Source organism: Aspergillus chevalieri, chromosome 1 (genome assembly GCF_016861735.1).
Source record: "Aspergillus chevalieri M1 DNA, chromosome 1, nearly complete sequence".
Taxonomy (NCBI): domain Eukaryota; kingdom Fungi; phylum Ascomycota; class Eurotiomycetes; order Eurotiales; family Aspergillaceae; genus Aspergillus; species Aspergillus chevalieri.
The window spans coordinates 1052811-1077941 of NC_057362.1; the positions used below are offsets into that span (position 1 = coordinate 1052811).

Below are 25131 nucleotides of genomic sequence, written 5' to 3' on the forward strand. Positions count from 1 at the left end.
AGAACTGAAGAATGTGATGAATGTAATAAAGTAGAAGAAGAATCGAAAAGAAAAAAGATTGAAGAGAAAAAGAATGAAAGAAGCAATGAAAAAGAATGTTCAGGAGAAAAAAAAAAAACGAAGGTAAAAAGAGAGAGACGAGGAGGGAAAGACGAAAAAGACCACCCAAAGTTGGGGGAAATCAGGAGAGAGAAGTGGAGGTGCGGTTAGAGTTTCACACGATCGACGTACGCAGTAGTATGTACAATATCCGGGAGGGTACGGAGGGATATAGATCGAGTCAGTCCTTGCACTGGAGGTACAGGCAAGTATTTATGATTCATGAAAGAGAATAAGTATTTCCAATGTCAACCAAGCTAAGTACCTTGAAGAAAAAAGCAAAGAAAAAAAGCATGTGTTGGGACTACCAAGCACTGACTGTAGATGGACTTTGCTCCACTGGGCCAGGTCAGGGGCATAACTTAGAATCCCAGGGGCCACCCTATTCCCACTGCATCTACACTACACTGCGAAATTACACTACTGGGCACTCCCTACACTGTACATGTTATGTAGAATTCATAAATATATAATAATGTCAACTCATCACATTTCCATCCCAACGGAGTCTCTCTTGTGCGAGGTCTCTGGTAACACTACATCGGTACTGGTACTCTCCTACTGCAATGACCACTCCTGCCCCGCACCGCCAATAGTTCTTGTCCATCAACCCTCGAACCATGGATTTTTGCTACCGAAAAAAAGAACCACCGATAGTTCGTTCCATAACCACGGTTTCCAACACAGACCAGGGGGGGATGGTATGCACAACAGGTTCTTTCAGCGTTCTTCCAGAATGTGTCACTCTTTATTCCTCCGATTGCTTTTCAATAGACAGAAGCTTGGCTGAATTGCTGGCTGCGTTGTCTGTCATACAGACTGGACTGTGCAGGACAAGTGATCCTGACTCAGTCGGGTTGCGAATGATGCAATGCTCGTATCCTGAATCCCGGCGGGTACAGACACACGTCCGAGTGTACGTGCATTGATGGAATAGGAGGATCTTGCTATGTAAATAATGTATGTATGCAATGATCCCGGGAGTAATCCCGGTGGACATTGCGTTTATTATTATGCCTTAGGCATATACACTTCTGCTCCTCACATAGTCTATCGAGTCAATCAGTCTCTGCAAAGCCATATCCATCCTGGACCCTGAATATCTCGCCGCCACAACCCTGTCCGGTCCACACCAGTATTTCCGCCTAAACTGGAACCCCCTCGCCTCAGGTCCAGCACCCACAACTGGATTCTCAGCAATTAAGGAGAAATGAACGAGTGCACGCGGTTTAATCCAATTCAAAAATACATCAACAGTCTCCAAACACGACATCGATCTCGTAAAGTCTCAAGTATCTCCTTCCATAGAGCGCGAGATCCTAAGGTAAGACGGACCGATCGAAACAAGACAGAGCGGAGAGTGGCCAACACGACAAATGAATGCCACAAGATCATCCCCTGATACATACGCGCTGCTGAGTATGACTTCTCGTAGCTGTGTTGGTGGTTGAAGAACGTTCATATGCATGACCCGTCTCAGAAACAACGTAGCTTCTTTCCCCGCTGTCAAACGTCATGGACGACTTCTGGAGATTCGGCGCATGCTGGATAAACGCGACTCCCATGTCCACAGCGACGTGAGACTCTATCTTGTAATCAAGCATCTCAACTCTCGTATATGAGATCAAGAAGCGACGAAATTCCTTCCATGCAGACACAGTAGATTCGTTAACCGTCTTGGTTCGATCCCACAACCACTACATCCACCGTCCTCCTTCAAATCTATCAGAAACGATGTCGTTGGTAGTCCCATATCAGCAATGATATTCAACAGAATCGTGAGAACATCACTGCGCATCAGGGACCGGTCCTCGTATTTATCCTCCAGCATCAATTAACATCAATGTCGAAGGAGGTACAGTTGATGCATGATCTTAAGATCCTTTGCAGCTGCTGTACTCTATCCTGATGAAGAGGATCCACGAGATAGCCGTCCACGTGTCGATTCCAGATAATCCCCCTGCCGTTTATGGCGACCGATAGCCGTTGGACATATTGACCCAGCCGTGGATTATCCGCTAGTGTGCGTAGTCGATCAAGACTCTGCGCGAAGAGGTCCGTCTGGACGATTTCGTCGACATATATACTTCCGAACAGGGGAAATGTCATCTCATTCAGGCCTTTGCAAGCCAATCGAAATGGACATTGAGCTGCTGCATCGATGCTGTATGATGTTGTGGACTATTTACGGGCAGGTTGCAGAACGGAGAGGTGGCCTGTTGATGGTATTTTCGGATGTGGTTTTTCAGCTGCTTCAACAATTTATGTATAGGAAACCATTGTACGAAGGGATACCGAGTATTGCGAAGAAGGGAAACAGGGGATGCCATATCGACCACGTCAACTGACTGCTGATCCTTGCTGTAGTCAATGGCAAGGCTGACAAGGCTGAAGTTGAACAAAGCACTTTATGGATAGTAGATGAACGCTCTATGCTGTCTAGGCTAGCTTCAATATTATTGACATCACTTCGTAACGCTTTTGAATAAACCCGCTAATGCTTTTTAAACTATACACAAGAAAATCAGAACCGGAGAACGTTAAATCAATGTTGATCGGCCTTCCAATTTTCCAGAGCATACGTGACTCCTCCGGCAAAGAAGCTCAACTCATCCGCTTCCACATGCACGTTGCCCTGGGCCAATCGCTCTACAAGCAGCCTTTGGATCCGGTCCATCAAGCTCGCATTGTGGCTTTCTAATGCCTTTGTTTGCGGTGTCAAACTCATCTTCTGTGAGCTGAGCGCCACCAGCTCTTCAAATTCGTTGGGTACAAGCAGGTTGCGGAATACTCCAATCACATGGTTCAACGCATGGTCCAAATATACCCCATCGCTGGAGTTCGTCTCCAAATACGGAGTCTCTGCTTGTCCCAATCGAATGTCATCCACCAAGGCACGAAGCCGCCCTTTGTACTGGGAATCAGCAAGCCCTTTGATGCCGTTGACGTATGCCACAAACAACTGCCTGTCCACATCGACCATGTCCCCTGGGTATTCCTCGGGGTCAAAGGCATTTCGCCAGTGTCCCTCGGTCAATTTGATTTCAACTGGCTTTTCTCCATCGAAAGTCTGGAGGCTGCCGGAAGATCGCGCCATCTCCATGAGCTCATGGCAGGTCAGTCCAGTTTCAGGCCCTTCGTCTTCTTCGAGCTCAGGCGCTTCGATGTACTGCACATTCGGATCAAACCGAACCATCGACTCAAACGCGATGAATGAGTCGTCGAACATTCCATCCTCGTCTCCACTGACAATTTCGGACATGGCATCGTCGGTGTCCCAACAAATAGACACTTCGTACAGCTCCTCCTCTTCTCCTTCTCCTTCGGACATAGTCTCGTATTCGTAATCAAACGCATCGGTTCCATAGCCAGATTCCGACTGCGCATTCTCTTCTTCGAGCTCGGTCTCTGGCTTTTTCAGGATAGATTTCAAGTACGGACGCAATTTTGACTCTGATGATGGATCCTGACTCGAAGTGTCCACTGTTGTCGGATTGCTTGAGACTACCGAAATCTCATCGGATGCATAGCTGCTGTCCTGGGAGAGGGACACTTCGAGATTCGAAAATGCGGAAGAAAGTGACTCCCAAGACTTTCTGCTCAAGGTAGTTGGTTCGCCCATTTTGAAGAATCTGGAAATCCGTGCCCTAAGTAACGGTAAAACCAGGAAGAAACGTGAGAGGCGTAACAAACAACTTATGTTGTTTGTGTTGTTTGTTCGACGTAAGAAGATCGTTGGGTTCTGTCTTTCTGAATATCGAATGGCTTTGATGGCCTCCAGTAAACCGATATGGGTCCATGATGGAAGCGCTGACGTAAATCGGAAAGTCATTTAAGGGAGAGCGGCGACAAGGGAGCCCCCGAGCTTGATGCACTTAAAAGCCATGATTCAAATTCTTGCTAATTCTTTCAATTTGTTCCTCGTATTTGCGTAGACAACACGGTTGGATCTGCTGTTTTTCTTTCAACGATTCGAGAGATACCGCTCTGAAGTAATACATATAGGCCGTGATGTCGAAGATATCCGGAGCGGAGAGATGTTGATATTCAGGGCTGGTGAGTCGAAAACCACGAACGCGCTGCGTCTCTGTGGTTAAATGTCGTTGATTTGTCTCCAGAAGACGAGAATAGATCGCGAAAACGTGTGGTAAGAGGTCAAGGACAACGATAAAGATTATTGAATCTTATTGTGTCATTCCCACTTGTGCGTGGGATTCTGACACGAGTAGAGGCGCCGCGGGGAAGACCGAGGCGAGGGGCAAAAATAGAAAAAAAAAATGATTTTCTGCTCCAATCAAGAAGCCGAGCTATTTTAACAAATGCGTTTGAACACTCAAACAATAACAATAGATGGTAGGCGTAGCACAGTTAACAGTGCTGGAGAAAAGGAAAGGAAGGAGAAAGGGAAGGCGAGGGGGCGAAATCGGATCGATCAGGTTCCCGTCATAATCACCTGACCGTGCGTCTCCGGAATTCCGAAATGGGTTTAGCCGAATCCATGCTGAGTCAGATCGATGTTTCCGTTCTTTGGAAGAACCTCCTGGAAGGAAGTCATGACACTGGTTACTATAGTAACAATCCAACAGGGCTGACAGAAGCATACTGTTACAGTGTGATTATTTGCCAGCATGGTGGACGACTTACTGGGCCGCAACAGTTCGATGTTGACGCGACGCTCCGCTTATGCCCATAGTCATCGGCCCCTTAAAATAGTGTGCCATGCATGATGATACTTATTCTTTAGAGTAGAATCCCCGGCGCTAAAGAAAGTGACTCGAAAGCCCGTGGAGTATACATTTCATTAACCATTCTTTATGTGCCTTTTGTCCGTCGGCGACCCGGCCGTCCCTCATGGAATACGGTAAATTTTTCGAGGCTCCGATTTGACTCCCTTTCGAGAAGATGGTTCCATATGTTGGCAGGCTCAAAGAAGGCTGTGATTATTTCCTCAATTCCTGCATATCGTTGGTCTTTATGCAGTCCCTGGTATCCCACGGGGTTGTGGTGAAGGAAGGCTGGGAACAAAGGAAAAGGAACAAACACGAGTTGATCACCTCGGAATAATAGTATCTGATTCATCCACCACCTCTGACTTCATTGCTTTGTTTGAATTGTCCAATCAGACGGACCCAGTCTGCGCAAGCACAGATCACACGTACGTGCCCCAGTTCGAACCGGAGAGGAAACAAGTCACATCGATTTGAAAAGAGTAGTGTGTACGAAATATGGGGTTACAGGTGCAAGTCCGCTTTGCAATGCAATGCGCAAGCCTTCAAGAAGTCCTGGGTCGGCTTCGGACGCATGCGTTTTGTGCTTGATGAAGGCTCGGCATAAAAATAAATAATTATAGAAATCGGTTTCGCCTCTCTTTTCCGAGCTAATCATAATCCGCCATAGCAGATGAAAAAGTGAGTTGCCAGTACTTTTTCACATTCCAGAGATCTGATTGTGCATTATTGGCCTGGGCTTGCATTCCACCCAGCCTCCACATTCCTCACTGAGGCCGCTCGAACCATGTTTGGAACATCCAATCGAGCACATTGCGGACAAATGCATCAAACTGACATTCCAGAGAGGCAGATCCCGGCTACTGGCTGTAGGTCATCCTGGCCACTGCGCTCCAGTTTTGCTGGAAGGTAAGGAAAGAGCTTCTTCGTCATGACGCTTACACCCGCCAGTCTGATGAGATAATTGATAGGTCCAACTTCTCCACAACGAATTCTGAACTCTCCGGCTACAGGTGGGATTTTGTAGCGGAAGTCAATGTCAATCAAGCCGCCGTTCATGATTCAGGCGCATAGATCAACAGGCACTACTATGTATCGCTGCTATCATTGGCTTGAGATGCATTGCGATACCTTTCCAGAACCGTCGTGTTTATTTTCTGATACTGCTATCTTCTCTTGCTAGTTCCATGGCCACTGCTTCTGGTTTAGTGAGCGGGCGTTACATTCCGAAAGGTGGCCGTCCGGATCTACTGTCTCTCCAGGCCGTTTCTTTCCACTGGATAGTATGGAGAGGCCGGAAATGTGTTCAGCCACCGAGATTTTGATGTACTACAATTGGCTGTCGGAAAACCCGGAGAAATATCCCTTCAATTGGTCTGTGGTGGCCCACGTATAGAGGGTCTTCTTAGGGCACATTCCTCGGTCATTGGAATGTGCAGGGAAATCATTGAGGCTGGGACCAAGTCGGAACAGATTCAAATAGACCCTGAAGTCGGTTGTTTGTTTGCTTTGTCTTCTTTGCATCTTCTGCAGTGTTTTCTTTGATTGTCAATCGTTCAAACTGTTCTTACATCACGGGGCATACATTCGTTTCTTGCCTAAGGCTCTCATTCGTTGCAGAACCCTGCCGATTTCGAACTTTCTTTTTTGAGATTGCTTTGCCCTTTTTGGCTTTCTTTATCATTGCCAATCATATTGAATAATCCCCGGTGGTTCGCCCCAGTACCAGACTTTGGCCCAGTCATTCGTTCATCGCCGCAAACGGAAATCAAAGTAGCAAAGATGTTCGCCCAGCAGTTCGACCACTCTTTCAATGACATATTTAACCAATACGTCGATGTGGAATCCTCAAGCGCCGATGGCAACAAAGACGTTTCATTCCCGAGCGGCGACTTTGACCAACTGTTCCCACTCGACTCATTGTCAAGTGACTGTGGCGCCCTTTCGTCGCCCACTATTTCCCCCTCCAACAAGCGCCGCCAGTCTCCCCAGCCCTGGAGTACTCCTACTCAAGACCTCTGGAGTCTGCCGCAAGAGACCGGCGCTGCGTCATCTTCGTCTGTCGATCAGGGCACCTTCTCTTTTCATGACACAGTCCAACCTTCTGCCGTGTCTAGTTTGAGTCTCAACCTTGACGCACAGTCATCCTCCTCTTCTTCCCGACCTGCAGCAGCTCATGGGTTATCCTCCACCTCGCTGTCGACCCCTCCCGAGACGCCCCGCAAGAAAGTTTGTACGGGTAGTGGTATAACCACTCCCAAGTCTATCCGTCATCACCAGGATACGGGTGACCGCCGTCGCCTGCTGCGCAAGCAGAGCTTCTCCCCCAGTTTGACGCGCTCTTCGCGCGCACAAAAAGCTAGAATGGCATATTCTGATGCTTCTGCCCCGCGCTTCCACAACTTCAGTCTCCATAGCACAGACGACCGTCTACCGTTGTCTCCGCCACCAACCGATCTTCTCGCGCAGCACGAGAATCTCTCTGCAGATAACGCAACCAACCTGAACGGCTCGTCGGATCGTTTTTCTGGTGATCCCGCCGAGATGCCTCAGCAGTACGACTCGAGCATCTTCAACCAATCTCCGGCCATTTCTATGCCTTCGCCCTCGGCGAGTGCATTGGCCAGAAGACAACAGAAATACATGAGCCAACCAAACAGCACTACATTGACCTCCAGTCCTCCCTCAGCTGATGAAGTCTTTTCCTCTCCGCACTCTTCGGGCTCCCAGTCCTTGTCTTCATGGTATTCTGATTCACTTGCTCCATCCGCTTTCTCCTTCACTCCCGACCTCAACCACGATGCGCAGCAGTGGTGGTCCCCCATGGCATCGCGAATCGCACAGCAGCATCAGTCCTCGTATCAACCGATGCTGGAAGCGCCGACTCCCCAAAGGCCCATTGCGAATCACGACCAGCACAACGACATTCTGCAAGGAGGACTTATGATTCAGTTTGATCCCTCCTTCGACATGCCTGCACCGGCAGAGCCATCATTTCCTCCATCAACCATGTCTTCCTCGGCACCGGCTGCGACTCAGGAGAGCCAGACCTACCATCCCGTTTCCAACACACCTCAGAAATACATCAACCCCTCCTTCGCCGCGTCTACTCCTCAAATCCAGCACCACACCCGGTCGCCCTCTCTCTCCCCAAAGAACAACGGTGCTAGTACATCACCGAAGAGCGGCTCAACAACAGCAACAGCAACACCACGCACAGGAACCGTGATGAGAACGCCACACCGCCGCAGCTACGAGCGCAAAATGTCCGCTCCCTCGAACACACCCAAATCCGTCAAGACAACCAGTCCTAGGGGCTCCAACAAGTCCGTGTCCGTGTCTTTTGTCAACTTCACCCCGAGTGACAGCAAGAAGATCTTGACGGGGGTTGCACCCAGTGGTAGCTCCAAGACCAAGGCGAGACGTGAGCAAGAAGCGCGCGATCGCCGACGCAAGCTGAGTGAGGCTGCGTTGAAGGCTGTGAGAAATGCGGGCGGTGACATTGATGCTTTGGAAGCCGTGCTGTGTTGAAAGATTGATATCCTTTCGCTTTGCTTTTGTTTTTGTCTATTACTGACTATATGTCACCTTGGTCATAATACCTTGTGTACTTTATTGTATTTCTGTATGTTTGTTATTTGGCAGTGGTCGTTTCGGTGTTTGCAGGTATCAATTGCTCTTTTCAAGCGTTTTTGGACTGGGTTCTTTGGATTTGGTTATAGGTCATCTTCTATTTGCTAATGAACTTTTAATTTAATCATTCATGATCGCTCTTGTCATGGCATCCTTAGTAGAGATTGAAGCTCTATACTGTATGACATCATCATTCCAACTTTGGCATCCAAAGCATGAATCATACATTTGCTATTATACTACTCAATCAAGTTCGTGAGAAACAAACTCGCAAACAAACAGTACCAAACCGCGTCGCACGCACCCTTTCGCCAATGCCCTTTGCTCGTCAATATCTGCTCAGATTCCGGCTGCTTCATCGCCAGCAAGCTTTAACGCAATGACCACATGGAAAAATAGTCCAGTCCGCCGTTGATTGATCAATCAACTATCCTCGTTGTAAAAGGCCGCCAATGGTTAATTAATTAATAGTTTTTAATACTTTGGTAACACATCTCGGAATTGCTGACCTTCTTTATGGTATAGTGTTTGCAAAGGATCTTGAATCTAAGCGCCGCGTCAGTGTGCCAACAGGATATTGGGGCTTGGAAAGTCAAGTGATAGGTCATGACGAGGGAAGAGTAAGGATAAGAACCCATGGACAAAGTTCTGTAGACAGCAGTTTGCATGTTTTGTCGTTTCCCTTAAAATAGCAAATATCACCTACTCACATTGGTCAGTCTCAGAATGCAAAATGACAATCCGGTAGAAGACCATCTAAAACAGTTGGGGGCGTTGACATTTCGCAGAACTTTCCATAAACTGATTTATGACATTGAAGACATTCCATCCATTGCCCTAAACAAGGAAGACCTCACCAGATCGGTCATTAGGACTGAGTCAGACGACCGAGTCAGAGGAAAGAAGTAGCAATCCAAGTTGCTATTAATTGACTGCGTGCGGAGTGTATAGTTCCCATTTACCCTAAATAGAAAGTGGAGACACAGGTTTCTTAACAGGCATAGCGTGGCTCTTGTAAACCCAACTCGTCTGATTGGGCAACCCCGAGTCCTGTCATAGAACGGTCAATTTTTGGGGCTGTATGGAGTAGATTGTCGTAAAGTCCGTACTATACAAGAAAAAGACTACTATAATACATGAACACCGTGGTGTTGTGCAACTATCGACGCCGAAAAACCAAAGGATATGCGATAGCTTTAACGGGAGACTCCGTACTGCTCACTTCCGAGCAGCAGTTGGCGTCCACGGTTCCGGTTGCCAGGAATCACCCGGATTCCCAGCCTTAGCCTTAGCCCAGGGATCGTTCTCTTCTGCGTATCTCCGCACTTGCTCTGTCGTTGATTCTGTCCCCTCCGATTGTGAAGACGGCGCGTTCTCCTCGGGTCCCCGTAGCGTGGGATCGCTGGTGCGTAGTGCAGGCTTCGGTTGTTGGGTCTGGGGTTTATCGAGATAGGATGGTTTACTGGCCCAGCGCTCATCGGCCAAGCGAGCCAGGTGCTTGATTTGAATTTGGCGCACGACATCCTGTTGTTGCTCTTGGATGGATGGGGGGTCCGCGCGGACGTATCGGAGCCATTGATGCCATTGTGCTTGAGGATGCAATTGTCAACTTCTTGCTTATGTTGTGGATGGAAGGTAAGCAGGAGGCTTACGGGAGACTTTGATATCCGCATAGTGGGTTTTCGGGTTATATTTGACGATGCGCCGTAATCGCGAAGCACTGAGTGATTCCTTGAATTCCCAGTAAGTGTTTCCGGACAGGTCGGAGCCTGTTATAAGCATATAGTCAGTCCGATAGACCCTTCTTGACACAGCGCAAAAAAATAAATGTGAGACATACCGGCCAGAAAGGACCTTCGCCACGGCAATCGGAGGCCTTTCCACTTAAACCAGAGACTATTAATTGGACTCATTTCCAGAGGGGGTTATTTAAAAGAAAAGATGCTAAGAAAAGATACCAATAGTCGTAAGCATGAGTTTTGTGGCTGAGGCGTCCCTCCGGATCATCGCCCTTTTTTCTGCCCGTCGGCCTAAACGTCATCAGCGACCGCCCGCGCATTCCTCCCCTGAGCACTAATCAGACATACTTATGCTTCGTACATAACTCGGGTCTCATTCATCGTCCTAGCAATCGGTTGCTTAGGCTGCTCTTTTCTTCTTATAATCTGTTTTTTTTTTTTTTTCGCCGTTGTCTCTTCGTCTGATTCACTCAACTGTCATCCGCTGACCGGACCCCTTATCCAACCTATACTTCGAGGCGCCAAACATCAGTCGCCAACGAACCCTCACATCTGCAGGAAGCCGTTTATATGCGCCTAGTGTGATTCAAATACAGTCGAAATTGCGAGACGGATATGGCGTCTGTTACGTCGTTGGACAAGGACCTGCGCAGTCTACGACTGTCCCGCTATACCCCGCAGGCAGCTGCCGAAGTGCGCGACTGGATCGAGGAGGTCCTTCAGGAACAGTTGGCCCCGGGTGATCTCTTGGATGCGCTCAAGGATGGTGTGGCGCTATGCAAGTATGTTTCCTTGGGAACTATATAATGTTAATGGATTCAGCGCAAGTACAGCAACTAATGCGTGAGCAGGTTGATCAACCTGGCCGTCTCGCCCGGCGTCAAGTTCAAGCAGTCATCGATGCCATTCGTGCAGATGGAAAATATATCCCACTTTCTTCGCGCTTGCCAGATCCCCCCGCTAAGCCTTCCGCCACACGATATGTTTCTGACAGTCGATCTCTATGAAGGCAAAGACCCTGCGCAAGTCCTACAATGCATCATGTCCTTCAGTCGCAGGGCCAACGCTGTCCAACCCAGCAAGTTCCGCCGTACCATCGGACCACAAGTCAACAAAGGTAGCGGTCTGAGTCCGAATGTGACGGGTTCCAGCCAAGGGCCCACTACCCCCTCGCGGTTCCGTGGGGCCAGCCCGAGCTCGAGCGGACCCTCTACACCTGCAAAGTCGCCAAATGTCAGTAGCTGGAGCAGGAAAACGGATGAGATTTCTACGGCACCTGCTTGGAATATTCACCAGTATGGCTACATGGGTGGGGCGGATCAGGGCAATCAAGGGGTGGTCTTTGGTGGGCGGCGCCAAATTACTACTGCTGCCCCTGTGGTCCCCAGCCTGGCGGAGAAGGAGAAGCGCAGGCGTGAAGCGGAAGCGAGAGCACTCGTTGAAAAGCAGGAAGCGGAACAAACGCGCCAGCGACAGCGGGAAGCGGAAGAGGAACAGGCCCGGCTGGAGGAGCAACGAAGATGGGATGAACAGACAGACCGCCTGAGGGAGCAGGAGCGCCGCAAAGTTGAAGAAGAGAAGAAACGATGGGACGAGGAGAAGCGGCAATGGGAGGAGGAAGAACAGCGCCGTCTGAACGAGGAAAGAGAGGCCGAAGAGAAGTTCGAACAGGAAAGGCAGCGTAGGCGGAGCATGGCCGACAACCGACTGAACGGTCAGTTCCTGAGCCAATACCAAGCCAGCCAGGCGATCCCTGCCAAAGCAGCGGTACCGCCATCTGCTGAGTCCCAGGAAAGCCAACGCGTCAAGGAGCTGGAAAGGGAACTGGAACTTGCGCGCCAGCGAGAACTCCAGTATCAACATGAACGGGGGGACTTCAAAAAGAAAGAAGCCGAGCCTCCTCGTCCTCGACCGGTCCCTCCCAAGCCAAGCTATGATTTCTCGTCCCTCGAGCAAGAACGCCGGATGCTTCGCACTGAATGGCACAAAAACCAGGATGAAACTTCTGCCCCGCCAACACCCCCTCGCCCATTGCCTGATCCCACCGCGGCCCAGAAATCCGCTCAAACCTCCCCACGTCCGCTCCCCGATCCCGTCGCATACACTAACGCCCGCGAGAACCGTGTGGACCGCTTCCTCGCCTCCAACAAACCCCCCGTCGGACCGAAACCCGCGACCCACCGCCCAGCAGACTACAGTACGACCGCTGAAGTCGATGCCGAAAACAGCCGCCGCGAAGCCGCACAGCAGAAGACCAAGGCCGGCGGATGGGCGTCCAAGTCGCTTTTGGAGCGTGAAATGGAGCGCGAACGTGAGCGCCAGCGCGAGTGGGAGGACAATCAGAAGGAGACCGAGGAGGCGGCGGCCAAGGGCCTTGCGGATCCGAGCCAAGGGTCCGGACCTGGAGGTGCTTGGAATGTCTTCCAGTATGGATATATGGGCGGTGATAACCAGAGCAGGGGCGGTCCTGGATTGAGTAACTGGGGCGCTAGGCGGCAGATCATTGGGCCTAGACCTCCGCCGTAAGTGTCTGGATTCACCTTTCGTTGTCTTGTTCAGGTTTGGTAGACATATCTTTGTTTCGCGTGCTTTTATATTCCCACTTAGTTTAGGTTTTGCGAGCTTGTTATAGACATTATACGATTCAAAATCATACCAAAATGAAAAAAGGTATAGTTTAGCAAAGGGTATCTATTAGTAAATGACTGCAACGAAACTATATGCATGCTAGAAATGGGTTTAGGGCATCCTTCTCATGAAGCCTGCATACTCGGAACCAACTCATTAATCATAAACAACAACCTCTCCCCACTTTCAATCAACCAACACCACTCAATCTCCTCCACCTGCTTACTTGACTGATTCCTTTTCACTTCCTGCGCCCTTTCCGCCCTCGCCATAATCCCATCCTCTACGGCCGTCCGCAGCTCCGGCGTGACCTTCAGCATCTCACTCTCCGCGAGTAACATAACAAGCGCCTCTAGCGCAAGTGCCATCTTCGTATTGTCAACCACTGATGCTGTACTCGCGGCATACGGTAGGAAGCACTGTTCTAGCTTTGTTTGGCTGAGATACTCATCCTCTGTTTCGGGAGCTGTGCTTTCACGGAGGCGGAAGAGGAGAAACTCGCAGAGAGTTGTTTGCGCTGCTGCAGAAAAGTAGGGGAGGACGTGTGGGGAGACGAAGGATTGGTAGATCGGGAGGGGGAGGTGGCGGATGTTTTCAATGAAGAGGTGGTAGAGCTCTTCGAGGGTTGTGAAAATATCCGGGAGGGATTCGGAGACGGCGGAGAGGAGGTGCAAAAGACGTTGGCGGAGGGCGAGTGAAGGGAGACCGCCGAGGAGGGAGAGGGTGCCGTGGGAGTAGAGGGTGTTGTTTGTGGTGAATGTTGCGGTAGGTTGTTGTTCTGCGATTGTGTTTCTTGTTCCTCTTCTTGTGCGTTTTGAACGTCGTTCTGTCGTCGTCGGCTTGTCTGTTTCGCCGTCGCCTTCCTCCGATTCGTCCTCGTCGTCTTTGGTCAGGTAGTCACCGTATTGTTCTTCGTCGATGTTGACCTCTGCTTCTCTCTTCTTGATGTTCTCCTGGTCCCGCTTCAGCTGCTTCAGCTCATTGCGAAACACCTCGCGGAACTCGTTAACTGAGCCCGAAGTCCCATCCGCGAAAATGGCCCTCAAAATCCTTCGGTTCCGTCCATAGCTCCCACTACTCCCATCGATATACCGGAAGATAAGGCTCTGCTGCAGAATGTTCTGCCGTAGCCGCTTCTTCAGCTTCCCATTCCCAGCCCCAGATACTTCCCGCTCAACATGCCTCTTCCGCTCGTTCCAATCATCCTCCAGCACTTCACACATAAACTGCAGCCAGACCTGCCACCTCTCCCACCGCTCCGGGTGCAAGACGGAACAGTTGAAAGCCCACCCAACCGCATGCCAGAAGTCCTCCGCGCGAGACCACACAGCAGATGACTGTCCTAGCTCGGTATTCAGCAGTTTCCATTCGTTCCTCAGCATCTCATTTTGAGATGTTCCCTCATCCTCGCTGGCGCGCCGGCGTATACCGCCATGGCGGGAGGCTTCAAAATGCGTGAATGCGAATGCGTTGTCAAATCTAGCAGCTATCGGTCCGACTAGGGTATTCGTTAATCGGAGGAGCCGGAGGGCCGCGCTGGGAGCTTCTTGTTCTTCCGAGGATCTGGCGCGGGTTGTGGTTGAGGGGTGGACGAGGAAGGTAGCTGCGACGGCTAGGAGAGGTGGTGATGGGACGAAGACAGGGCCAGAGGCGACAGTTCCAGAGGTAATGATGTTTAGGAGGAGGTTAAGAGCTTGTGTGTCTGTGCATGCGGTATTAGCTAGATGCTTTCGCGTGCTCCGGGGTAGGGCAACGGACAGAGTTTCTCTTCGAAGAAAATCCCCGAATGTTGGACCAGTTCGAAAGGTACAGGTCTGGAAGCACGATAGGAAGGAGTCTCCTCCCCATTCTCGACTGCCATGGCAGTGAATAGAGCGTTATGCGCGGGAAGTGTTGAAGGTATGAAGTGGGATAATGACGCGGTGTCGCGACGCTTTATCGGTATCGCGCGTCAGGTCACAATTACCTTGCCTATTCGGTCGATCTCTTGCAACGTGCAGTGCAATAACGAGTAGGTTCTAGTAATAACATTGTATCGTGTTTGTCCCTATTGACAATTCCAGCGAAGCACGAAGTAGGATTAACCTATCTTACCCCTCAACTCAGTGAGCCGACCAAAATGCATTAAGCATGATTATATCATCTGAGATGTCGATCACAATAAGCCAAGGTGCTGTGGTCTAGTGGTATGACGTCGCGTTGTGGCCGCGCCAGCCCCGGTTCGATTCCGGGCAGCGCCATTTTTTCATTTTTCCTTCTCTCTTTTCCGGCTTTTATTGGTTTCTTTTTTGAAAGTCGCTGACCAAACGTGCCCTAGCCACTACCATAAACCTAACTCCCTCGAATTAAAGCATCCAAAACATCATTTTTAGTAGAGACAGAAACATTCTCAGTGATAGCAAAATGGTACCAACCACGAAGGTTCTGGAAAAGGAAATCAAAGGGAAGCATCGAGTTTAATGACAAATTGATCTCCTTTATTTGCAGTAGGACATCACGATTTATCCTTGATATACCCCCTTAACCTTCCCATCAAGAACCTCCTTCACATAATCCTCAAATGTAACATACTCGAAATCCGGATACAGATCCTTGCCATTCAAATACCCCAGATACTCAGCGTTCTCAGGCGTATTATCACCCCGGATACCCCAAGAGTAGAACAGCTGGTTAGCAATAAATGCGAGCTTTGCGTCAATTTCCGTCGGATTCTGCTGAAGTTTAGCCCGCGCGTTATCAATGTTGGTGCTCGCTTCTTTTTCGGAGACCTTACAGAATGTTAGCCGTGCGCCAATAGATAGGAATATCGAGAAACTGACATATCCACGCGGCAACTTCTCTCCACTCAATCCCTCCACGACTTCATAAACCTTGTTCTGTGTATAGAGCTCACTATACACATGCACTCTCTTGTTCAAAGTACGGGGGTCGGCGATAACCCTCGCTACATATCGTCCCACATCCCTCAGATCTGCCAGCGCAGTGGGGACGCTACCATCAAGGCCAATTGGCAGGTCTTTGTGCGCGGGTGATAGAAGATGGTCAATACGGCCTGAGGGTAGTCGCGGGAGGGTGAGTTGGTACCACCAGCCAGCGTCGATGTAGGTGTACGGGAGGCGGATTTTCTGGAAGTAGTGAAAATTATCTTCCTTCTGTTGCATATTAGCATCAGCAGGTTATGTGGGAAGTGATGGAGTGGGTATATTGACCTTTTCGCGAAAATCGACAACGCCCTTCGGCGGGATGACAATCATCAGCGCAGACTGGACAAACCGCTTAACGCCAGCTGCCTTGGCAGCATTCGCGAGTGGTATCTCTTCGTCCAGATTATCGAAGTAGATAGCTGAGATTACCACATCGATACCAGTGAGCAATCCGACAAGTTCATCAGATGGGCCGCTGAGGTCGGCGGAAACGACTTTCACGCCATGCTCTTGAAGTTTGGTATTCACGGGTTTTTGGATAGATTGGGGGCGTGTGAGAGCTATTACCTCCTATGCATAGCATAGTTAGATACGTGCAAGTATGGGCTTGGTAACTCACATATCTTGGCGTGGCGGAATCGAGTAGGGCATTCACAATGGATTGGCCGCTTTCGCCACTAGCTCCGACAATTGCGACTTTGGTGGTGCTCATGTTGGCTTTAGATCTAGATGCTGTCTGTATATAGATCGAGTCCTTCCAATGTAGCACTTGATACCCTGTAGAAGTAGGGCGGCTTTATAGGGCTAGGCAGTATCTCCACTTACATGATCGCCACCGAGCGGAATTTATATTCCTGGACATTTCCCTAACAACGAACATCAAAACTCGATGATGATAAATACAGCAGTAGTAAAACAAGATTGCAGCTTGTAAAATCGGACTCCTTTAACCCCGAGCTATTGCTAATACCATCGTAGTTTCTAGCATGATTTCTAATCCTACCATCCATCTCCCTATACATATACCTAATTCCAAACAACCCTTATACACATCTCCAATTCAACACTGAACCATAGAATGTCCAAAATCGGGGTTTTCCCGGTATCCGGCAACCTGGGAACAAACATCATCAACCACCTCCTCAAGCTTGTCCCAGCTTCCCAGCTAATCATCATCGCTCAACACCCCGAGAAACTAGACCATCTATCCTGCGCCGGCGCGACGATTCGACGGGCAGATTACGATGAACCGACAACCCTAGAAAATGCCTTCAATGCGTGAATACATTGATGCTGATCTCGTATGCGTCCGTCGAAGTCGAGTATCGGTTTGAGGTTGGTCCTGTCCCTCCATCTAGAACCTACTCATACAATATAATGCTGATCCGTGATGCCTGTAGGTACACAAAACCGCCATAAATGCAGCCCGCAGCAGCTCCGTCTCCCACATATTCTACTCCTCCCTTGCCTTCGCTGGAAACCTCTCACCCACCAGTGTCGCAAGCGTTATGGGCACGCATCTACTCACAGAGCAATACCTATCCTCCCTCCCTGCTCAAGGGCCGGCTACATACACAGCTATCCGCGAGGGCCTGTATAGCGAGCCATTCCCGGTCTACACAGCGTGGTTCGATATCCATAACCCTGTGGAGGAGATTACGACCCCGCATTCCGGGGATGGGCCGGGGATACGGTGGGCGAAGACTGATGAACTTGGAGAGGCTACTGCGAAGATGATTGTTTCCTACGTGCAGAGTTCAGGAGACTTTCTGTGGCTGAATAAAGCTGTATTGCTATCGGGACCACAGGTGTTGTCGTTGAAAGAGACGGCTGATATTCTTGGGAGGGTTACTAGGAAGGACGTGAGGATCAAGGAGATTTCAGCAATTGAGTATGCGGAGTTGCCATTCAAGGATAAGTATTGGTATCGTGGGGTAAATCTGTTGAACGATTATACGTTGTGCTGGGAGGCGTTTAGACGAAGGGAAACGGCAGTGGTGTCGCCTTTACTGGGGGAGATATTGGGGAAGGAGCCGGGGGATTTTGAGACGACTGTTAGAGGGTTGCTGCATTAGATATACAAGCGATATCGGTGTCCTTGGAGATCATCAACGGACGCGCACTTCGGCTATATCAGGGGGCCCCTATGATGCAATGGGGCTCCATCCCCACAAAATAGCCAAGAAACACAATTTTGGAGATTTTCTACAGTTAGATTCAATCTACAGAACAATGCTATATACAGAGTAGACCTCATGCCTTATATCGACTGTCTATTAAATATTCGGGACTGTTAATGTGCGGCGACCTATCTCGACTAAGTACAAGGGTCCACCCGCATACCCCTAGCCCACGCTCTACAGCGGAAGAACCCCCCCAAAACCCAAGCCAAACCGTAGTGAAAAGTTGCAAGTCAATAATAGTAGCAATAAATACCGTAGCACTTGATATCTAGACCTGAGTGCCGGGGATAAGAACCAAGGAACAACCCCTATTCGCCTCCTTTCTTTTTTTATCTTTTTTTTATTTTTCATTTTCTCATTTTTGGTGACCACCTCTTCCTCTTTTCCTTTTTTCCCTGCTCTCGAACAAAAGATACGAAGGTAAGGAGTAATGAAGACAGCTTGGATCGTAAACGCCAAATGAAGTAGAACTGCCGCGGAAGAGGAAAAGAAAAAGGAGTGCTCAAGAACAAAACAGATGGGAATTCAAGCGACAAAAGGTCGAGGCCACCAAGGGACAAGAATGAAAGAAACGAACGCTATAGTTCCTCCGGATCGCCGGAGAGGAAACCTATCCGCAGTCGGTGTGACTAGAACAGCGTTAGCGACAATGGAACGTGACACAATCCGAGGCCAAGGGCAACATACGAAAGGAAGTTTGGGAATAACGACACCCAGCGTGGCCAGGAAATTGATGGTGAAATATGTCAGGTCGTAGTGGGTATAATGAGTGCTGAGAAGAAAGAGAACAATGGGTACGCAGAGGAGGAACTTCTTTGTCGGCGTATATTGATCTCCATTGTCGATTTGCTCCCACATGTTGAGATTATCGTAAGCACCGGCGTTGAATTCGAATGGAATACCCCGCACCCAGTGGAACATGATAAAAGAGCCGAACATGTAGCTGATGTTGGTGAGAGTCCATGATGTTTCCTGCGAGACGCCGGGGATAATGTCATAGAAAATCTTCAGGGCCACGATCAGAACGAAATGGATAGTCCAGGCGCCTAACAGTAAAACCATAGTCAGCATAATTCCTCCCAGAAACGAAAAAACCACGTCCACCACGTCCATCAATGTTCCTCCGACTAACCTTTGGCATTAACCCAGTTCGCATTGAGGTTGGGCAACGCAGCCTGATCACTAGTATGCTCCAACGACTCCGCAGGCTCCTGGTAAATAATACTGCTCGACCGCCTCCTTCTCCCAGACTTTGTTTGGTCCATATTATTGTTGGGGGTCAATCGTTGCGGCGCCCCAGTGTCAACCTCCGGAGGGAAGGAGATGGCACGGGCCCGGGGAACCAGTAACGAAGACACTTTGGCGGTTAATTCCCGTACGGGAGAGCGATCGGAAAGGATATGTAAGGGGATCGTAATCGGGATACACAGGGAGATGTCGGAATATAAAAGAGAGAGAGCTGACAGGCGGTTCGGCTGCAGGCGTAGGCGTGGACGGGCGAGGAGATGTTGAAGTTCCGACCGGAGAGAGATCTGCGGAATTGGGTCACGGGAGCAGAGATCGGTACAGATAGAACAGAGAGATACCCAGGGATGGTGAAAAGAGAGAGAAAAATAGAGAGAAAGAGAGAGAGATAAGGCAGAGAGAGGGTGAGAGCTAGCGATGCTTCCACAAAAGAGGATCTGTCAGAGCGACACGGAAATAGTCCCCCAAAGAAGCATGCAGTATCGGGATAGGACAGGTCTATGAGAGAGGTAGAACAACGGACTAGAAGAGAAACAGAGAATAGTAAAAAAGAAAAGAGAGAGCCCAGGGAAGAAAGAAGCAGAAATTGTACAAGAGAGCAGGAAAGAACAAAAAGGAAGCCAGAGTGCTAATTATGGAAGAATGGCCGCCGGCACGTGGCTTAGTGGTCTAGACAGTGTAGACTCTGCTACTGTATGTCACTAGCAGTCTGATATAACATTACTATATCTGTTACATGGCAGTCATTATTGTCTCTTGAAACGATATTAGCTCCCAGATACATATAAAGTACTCCGTAGACCTGTATTAAGAACTGCTCACTGCGATACGTTTCTGGTCTGTTGGGGCCACCGTAAATTTTTAAACTCCTACTCCAGATTCCGCTCACTGATTCTCTCCCATTTCGCGACTCTCCCTTTCCACCTTATTTTCACCTTTCTTTCCATAATAAGCACACACTGGCTGCGATCAGCCATGCCCAACTCATCAGGGGAAGAAAACGACTCGCGAACCGCGTCTGTTGGCCTACAACGCACCCGCGCTCAAAACCAAGACTCGCACCCGAACAAGCGCCAAAGACGCACACGAGGAAACTCTGGGAATAATGACGTCCGCGATTTTGTTCCCCAGGGTGGCACATTTAGCGCGAAACCTCTAGAAGTTGATCCGGATGACACGTCTAGCTCTGGCTCCGATTCTGACTCCGGCAGCAACTGGTCTGATGCGAATCCGCCAGCGGCGAACCCTTATGCGGGAACGACCTCGCAGGCGATTAATTGGAACCAGGGGAATAAGCGTGCGGTTAGGACTACACTAGGTGGAAGAGGGAAGGCGAATAATAATAAGAGGCCGGAGCCCCAGTCCCAGCGCGAGCCGGAGAAGAAATTAGATGCCCAGTTTGATGCGGTGAACGGCGCGTACTGGCGCAGTCGGAGTGAATCTGTCTCTATTGGAGGCGGTGATAATGGCAAGAAGGATGAATGCAAAGACATGGAAGAAGGGGAGGTGAACGAGGACACAACGGAAGCGCCTGCGTTGGACACATCAGGAGACTCAGATGATTCGGAATCTCTGGACTCTGAGGCCGATGATTCAATCTTGTTAAACATCGGTCAAAGGCAGAATGGCCATGCAACTACAGATGAGAATGATGAAGACGATGATTATGACCCTGAGATGCAGCCGTTTGTGGGCGTCGTTATCTCGAATGGCACTACTAAAACACAGAAAGGAACACAGGATGGAACTGCTAAGGACCCTTCTAAAAAGGAGGCAATCTGCATTTTTACGCAGAGATATCCATCTCCACCGGCTGTTATGACTGACCTGGTTCAGGAGGACAAGGACATTCAGACCAGGTTTATGTACTGGACCGAGTCGAAAGACCCTCAAATCCCCATATCTTGCATAGAATGTATGCAGGAGGGACACATCGCGCAAGTGTGTCCATCGAAGGAGGTGTGTATCACCTTTTATAGAACCCTGTGAAAACCCCACTGACAAAACAGTGTACGCACTGCGGTGCCTGGGACAAACATGACAGCAACTTCTGCCCCACCTGGCGAAGATGCCAACGCTGTCGCGAACGAGGCCACGACGAAGCCCAATGCTCTTCGTTACTGAAAGGTTCTGCCTCTGAAGTCCCTTGTGACCTCTGCGGCTCACAAAGCCACCTAGAACTTGACTGCGATTACATGTGGAAGCTCCCACTACGCGATCCATCATCAGGACCAGTACTAGTGTCGATTTCCTGTTCGCATTGCACTAGTAACCACCACCTCGCTGGTGACTGTCCATCACTGCCAAAGCCCTTGTCTTCATCATCGTGGACACTAAACGGAATTGATCCGAACATGGTCACCAATATTAACTCCGTAATCCCTGGCCGGGGTCGACCCGGGCCTGGTCCTGTGGCTCGGGGTAGAGGGGGGATGAAGATCCGCGGCCGGGCAGAGCGCTCACCAACACCTGATAGCGACGAAGATGACGGCATGTTCACAAGACCAAACCAACGTCCTCCGCCTCCAGGTCGAGGAGGAGGCCGTGGTAATATCCGCATTGGAAGCGGAATTGGACGAGGGAAGAACTTGGGTCCTGGGGGATATCGGGATCAAAATGATTCTTTCGGAGACCGCTCTCGTCAACGATCAATGTCTCCTGTTGGACGACCTGGTCCGGGTTCTGGTCGAGGAAGAGGGAGTCGGGATAACTGGAATGTGCGCTCTCGGTCACCGCCGCGGAGGGGCAGACCTCCACCTCCACCAGCGCGTGGTGGACGTGGACGCGGAGGAGGCGGAGGTAAACGAGGCGGCGGCGGTGGCGGCGGCGATGCTTATCGTCCTATGCCTAGTGCTGCGAAAAAAAATTGGGATAGATATCGGTTTTGATTTGGACTTGCTGCATTGCCACATTTTGTTATATACCCGCCAGAGGAATTTGCGTGCAGAAGGTGATTTCGCTGTATATCTACGATACCAATGAAATATGTCCAAAAGAAGAGCAAGCAGTTCCGCGATTCATCCCTCGCGATCACTGGTAGCCGGTTTATCACCGCCCCGGTGACCGACGAAGCCGTTCTCAAGAATGTCAACCAAGTTGTCCAAACGGTTGATACTGAGATCCGTATGCTCGTGATCCTTCAGCCAACCATTCTTCTCATTCAATAACAAGACAGTAGCTGCACCGGCCATGTGCCCAGCAGTCATGTCGTCGATGCTATCACCAACCTGTTCTTGGTTAGCTTACTATTTATCGTACGCAGGTAGGTAGGCGTTGAATACCATGATCAAATGCTCAGCCCTAGCCCCAACTTTCCATGCCTGCGCAATATGCAAGATCCCCGCGGGATCCGGCTTGGGCAGTAAATCTGGTGTTTCGCGCGTAATAATCGGCAAAAAATCCTTTTCGTGTGCTGGAATATGAGTCTGAATCAGATGTAGCACTGGCGTTCTACCAACCGTTAACTCATCTTCATCATAGAAGAAAGGAAGGTGGGTAGTTATACTCAAAATTCCTCGTACAGAGTGCCCTGCGCACCCCACGCGCCTGCAGATAGTCCATCAACTGAACAAGGCCCGGCTGCGGTTGCTGCGAGCTCATGGCTTCGCGCTCGATGGCTTTGATTTTGTCAGCGGCTGCGAGACGGGCTTCGGGGGTTGGGAGGTCGCGGATATGGTGCAGGATGTCGATTGATTTGTCGATACCGAGCGCAGACCTTCATTTCGTTGAGTATTTATTCATCCGATGATGCCAATTCAATTCTGAAAAAAGTCTGGATTGATCGACGTACCGCATCTCAGAGAACATGTAGTGTTGTGGTAAACTGCGCATATTAGCACCGATCCTTTCTATACATATTTGAAAGGAAAATACCATAGCGTTCCGTCCACATCAAAAACAATTCCTTCTAATGCTGGCGCATCGGATTCACTCTTCCGCTCCGGTTTGAGGGGAGCGAAGCGTCGTTGGCGGAGGGGGTAGCTGGGGATTGGTATTGACGGAGAAGACATGACTTTGGTAGAAATGGCTCTGCTTAGAGTATTGAATCGTAGAAGTGGCTGAAATGGAGGCGAGGGTAAGAGGCGCATGGATGTAGTCAGGATAGTGTTGGGTTGACGTTGGATGTGGAAGAAAAGATCCATGGTGAGTGAAGTGGGGATCTTAGCTTAGCTATCTATGATCAGCATAACTCTACAACTATTCTGCATATCCAGCTATACAACGGACTAATACAGAATATCAGTATGGAAGGAGTACAGGACTACGGCATACCCTGAGCATACGCTGGTCGCTCTTTCCCTCCTTCCATCCAAAGTAGCAACAACACCCCCAAATCCTCTTCTCCCAAAATGAATGTCTCTATATCCTCCTCACCATACTATTTTATCCACCATTTTATTCTATCCCTCTACTCTATATATACATAGCATTCTCCAGTACTTATATGCGAGAGATGTCCCTCCCAACGACCACCCACGACCTCCGTCGCCTCCCAGAGACGCAGCAGCCCCAACCAACCACCGACAATTATTACAACTACTCCAACTACTCCAACTCAATTACCATAACTTTTACCCAGCTCTTCACCCTTCTTGGTGCCCTTCTCACCCTCAAGTTCTACCATGGCCTATCAACCCTCTCGCACGGCAAGAGACCCGCCCATCAGTCCATCGAGGAGCTCGAACGCCGCATCGTGGCTCTTTTTCAGGCTATCGTTCCAGAGGGGCTGTATCAGGTGAACTCGAGGGGTTCAAACTCGGGATCGGGATCTGATGCGGCGTCGAGACACTCGTTTCCTTGTGACAATGGCGGGAACAAGAGTGGGAACGGGAGTGGGAAACGAAATGGAAATGGAAGTGCGGCGAGATCGATGGCATCGGCGTCTACCCATCGTCTTCAGCCAGGAAATGCGATGATCGATTTGGACAATGCAACTACCGAAGAAGGATCTGCGCACAGTCCCCTCATGAGGGTTACGACGAATATCGCCCCCGCTATACGCATGTCGCAGGGCCTGTCGAGGATGTCGGGGGAACAGCTCGTTCGGACGGCCACAGCTGGAACGACCATCACGGAGAGCATTCCGGAGATGTCGTTGGATAATATTCACGGTGACAACCGCCAATCGTTTGCTTCGTGTCAGGCATACTGTGGATCTATGTCTTCTGCTGCTCCTCCCCCTGTGTCTGCCTATGCAGCTTATAGACCAGGCACTCCTTCTTTTTGTCCGCCGCCACAGAATACGCCTGAGTCAGGTACGCCCGCTATTACCAACCTAGACCGGTTCATTCTGCAGGTCAGGCCGCCGCGGTCCACTTTCATAGGCCGCTTTCCGACGGATGAGGATGGATGGTCGCCGATTGTCAGCCAAAGAGAACTGACTAACGAGTCTGAGGAAGAGTCACCAACGAACAGGCTTAACAAGTGGCCCGGGGTCGAGCAGGAGCAGTCGCGGTCGTCGAGTCACGAAGAAGAATCACCAAAGAACGAGCTTGTAAAGTGGCGGTTTGGCAAGGAAGATGTGGATGATGTCCACTCATCAATCTACGACGCGGAAGGTGTGGAGACTGACTCAAATTCGGATGAGGATGGGAATGAAGATGACGATGGAGATGGGGAGGGTGGATTAAAGTTGGTGTTGGTCCGTTCGGCTGAGAGCTATCCAGGCAAGTTTCCTGTTAGTGAAGGGCTGCCATTGGAGGCGTTGGCGACGGCTCCTATTTGCTTGAGAGGAAAGGCGCAGACTTCTGTGAGGCCGCTATCGGAGATTTGATGGGTTTGCATTGCTGCTTGGTTGACACTTTTTTCATGCTTTGATGTATGTTTTTGGGTTGGTTTAAAAGTTATCATTCGTTGGCGTTAGGGTATATTGGTTCGAAGTGTTCCGTTGGCAAATGACCAATGACTAGCTATAGGTCAGCAACCTTTATTGTAGACATTGATAGGGATCTTG

At 49.8% G+C, this 25131-nt stretch overlaps 11 protein-coding genes and 1 non-coding gene across 12 annotated transcripts; 6 read left to right on the forward strand and 6 right to left on the reverse strand.

Annotated features, from left to right (window-relative positions):
- Positions 1-2644: 2644 nt before the first annotated feature.
- Positions 2645-3721, reverse strand: ACHE_10372A (uncharacterized protein; the record flags this gene model as incomplete). Its single annotated transcript, XM_043278542.1, has 1 exon — positions 2645-3721. One exon carries the CDS (start codon positions 3719-3721, stop codon positions 2645-2647), a length of 1077 nt encoding a protein of 358 aa, XP_043131492.1.
- A 2887-nt stretch (positions 3722-6608) lies between these two features.
- wetA (developmental regulatory protein WetA) lies at positions 6609-8357 on the forward strand (the record flags this gene model as incomplete). The annotated part of the gene is made up of 1 exon (XM_043278553.1): positions 6609-8357. The coding sequence occupies one exon, from the start codon at positions 6609-6611 to the stop codon at positions 8355-8357; it is 1749 nt and encodes a 582-aa protein (XP_043131493.1).
- A 1320-nt stretch (positions 8358-9677) lies between these two features.
- Positions 9678-10372, reverse strand: ACHE_10374A (uncharacterized protein; the record flags this gene model as incomplete). The annotated part of the gene is made up of 3 exons (XM_043278564.1): positions 9678-10048; positions 10112-10228; positions 10300-10372. The coding sequence occupies 3 exons, from the start codon at positions 10370-10372 to the stop codon at positions 9678-9680; spliced, it is 561 nt and encodes a 186-aa protein (XP_043131494.1).
- A 441-nt stretch (positions 10373-10813) lies between these two features.
- ACHE_10375S (calponin homology domain protein) lies at positions 10814-12724 on the forward strand (the record flags this gene model as incomplete). The annotated part of the gene is made up of 2 exons (XM_043278575.1): positions 10814-10980; positions 11050-12724. The coding sequence occupies 2 exons, from the start codon at positions 10814-10816 to the stop codon at positions 12722-12724; spliced, it is 1842 nt and encodes a 613-aa protein (XP_043131495.1).
- A 227-nt stretch (positions 12725-12951) lies between these two features.
- ACHE_10376A (uncharacterized protein) lies at positions 12952-14687 on the reverse strand (the record flags this gene model as incomplete). Its single annotated transcript, XM_043278586.1, has 2 exons — positions 12952-14528; positions 14585-14687. The coding sequence occupies 2 exons, from the start codon at positions 14685-14687 to the stop codon at positions 12952-12954; spliced, it is 1680 nt and encodes a 559-aa protein (XP_043131496.1).
- A 308-nt stretch (positions 14688-14995) lies between these two features.
- Positions 14996-15066, forward strand: ACHE_t10007S. Its single transcript has one exon. It is a non-coding gene; the product is annotated as a tRNA-His (tRNA).
- A 261-nt stretch (positions 15067-15327) lies between these two features.
- Positions 15328-16462, reverse strand: ACHE_10377A (uncharacterized protein; the record flags this gene model as incomplete). The annotated part of the gene is made up of 4 exons (XM_043278597.1): positions 15328-15594; positions 15646-15978; positions 16036-16320; positions 16370-16462. 4 exons carry the CDS (start codon positions 16460-16462, stop codon positions 15328-15330), a joined length of 978 nt encoding a protein of 325 aa, XP_043131497.1.
- A 578-nt stretch (positions 16463-17040) lies between these two features.
- On the forward strand, positions 17041-17825 carry ACHE_10378S (uncharacterized protein; the record flags this gene model as incomplete). The annotated part of the gene is made up of 2 exons (XM_043278608.1): positions 17041-17085; positions 17151-17825. The coding sequence occupies 2 exons, from the start codon at positions 17041-17043 to the stop codon at positions 17823-17825; spliced, it is 720 nt and encodes a 239-aa protein (XP_043131498.1).
- A 686-nt stretch (positions 17826-18511) lies between these two features.
- Positions 18512-19198, reverse strand: ORM1 (ORMDL family protein; the record flags this gene model as incomplete). The annotated part of the gene is made up of 3 exons (XM_043278619.1): positions 18512-18562; positions 18621-18979; positions 19066-19198. The coding sequence occupies 3 exons, from the start codon at positions 19196-19198 to the stop codon at positions 18512-18514; spliced, it is 543 nt and encodes a 180-aa protein (XP_043131499.1).
- A 955-nt stretch (positions 19199-20153) lies between these two features.
- ACHE_10380S (zinc knuckle domain protein) lies at positions 20154-22066 on the forward strand (the record flags this gene model as incomplete). Its single annotated transcript, XM_043278631.1, has 2 exons — positions 20154-21137; positions 21188-22066. 2 exons carry the CDS (start codon positions 20154-20156, stop codon positions 22064-22066), a joined length of 1863 nt encoding a protein of 620 aa, XP_043131500.1.
- Positions 22067-22195: 129 nt separating this feature from the next.
- On the reverse strand, positions 22196-23320 carry ACHE_10381A (putative haloacid dehalogenase-like hydrolase; the record flags this gene model as incomplete). The annotated part of the gene is made up of 5 exons (XM_043278642.1): positions 22196-22405; positions 22460-22628; positions 22684-22893; positions 22969-23001; positions 23052-23320. 5 exons carry the CDS (start codon positions 23318-23320, stop codon positions 22196-22198), a joined length of 891 nt encoding a protein of 296 aa, XP_043131501.1.
- Positions 23321-23631: 311 nt separating this feature from the next.
- Positions 23632-24951, forward strand: ACHE_10382S (uncharacterized protein; the record flags this gene model as incomplete). Its single annotated transcript, XM_043278653.1, has 1 exon — positions 23632-24951. One exon carries the CDS (start codon positions 23632-23634, stop codon positions 24949-24951), a length of 1320 nt encoding a protein of 439 aa, XP_043131502.1.
- Positions 24952-25131: the final 180 nt, after the last annotated feature.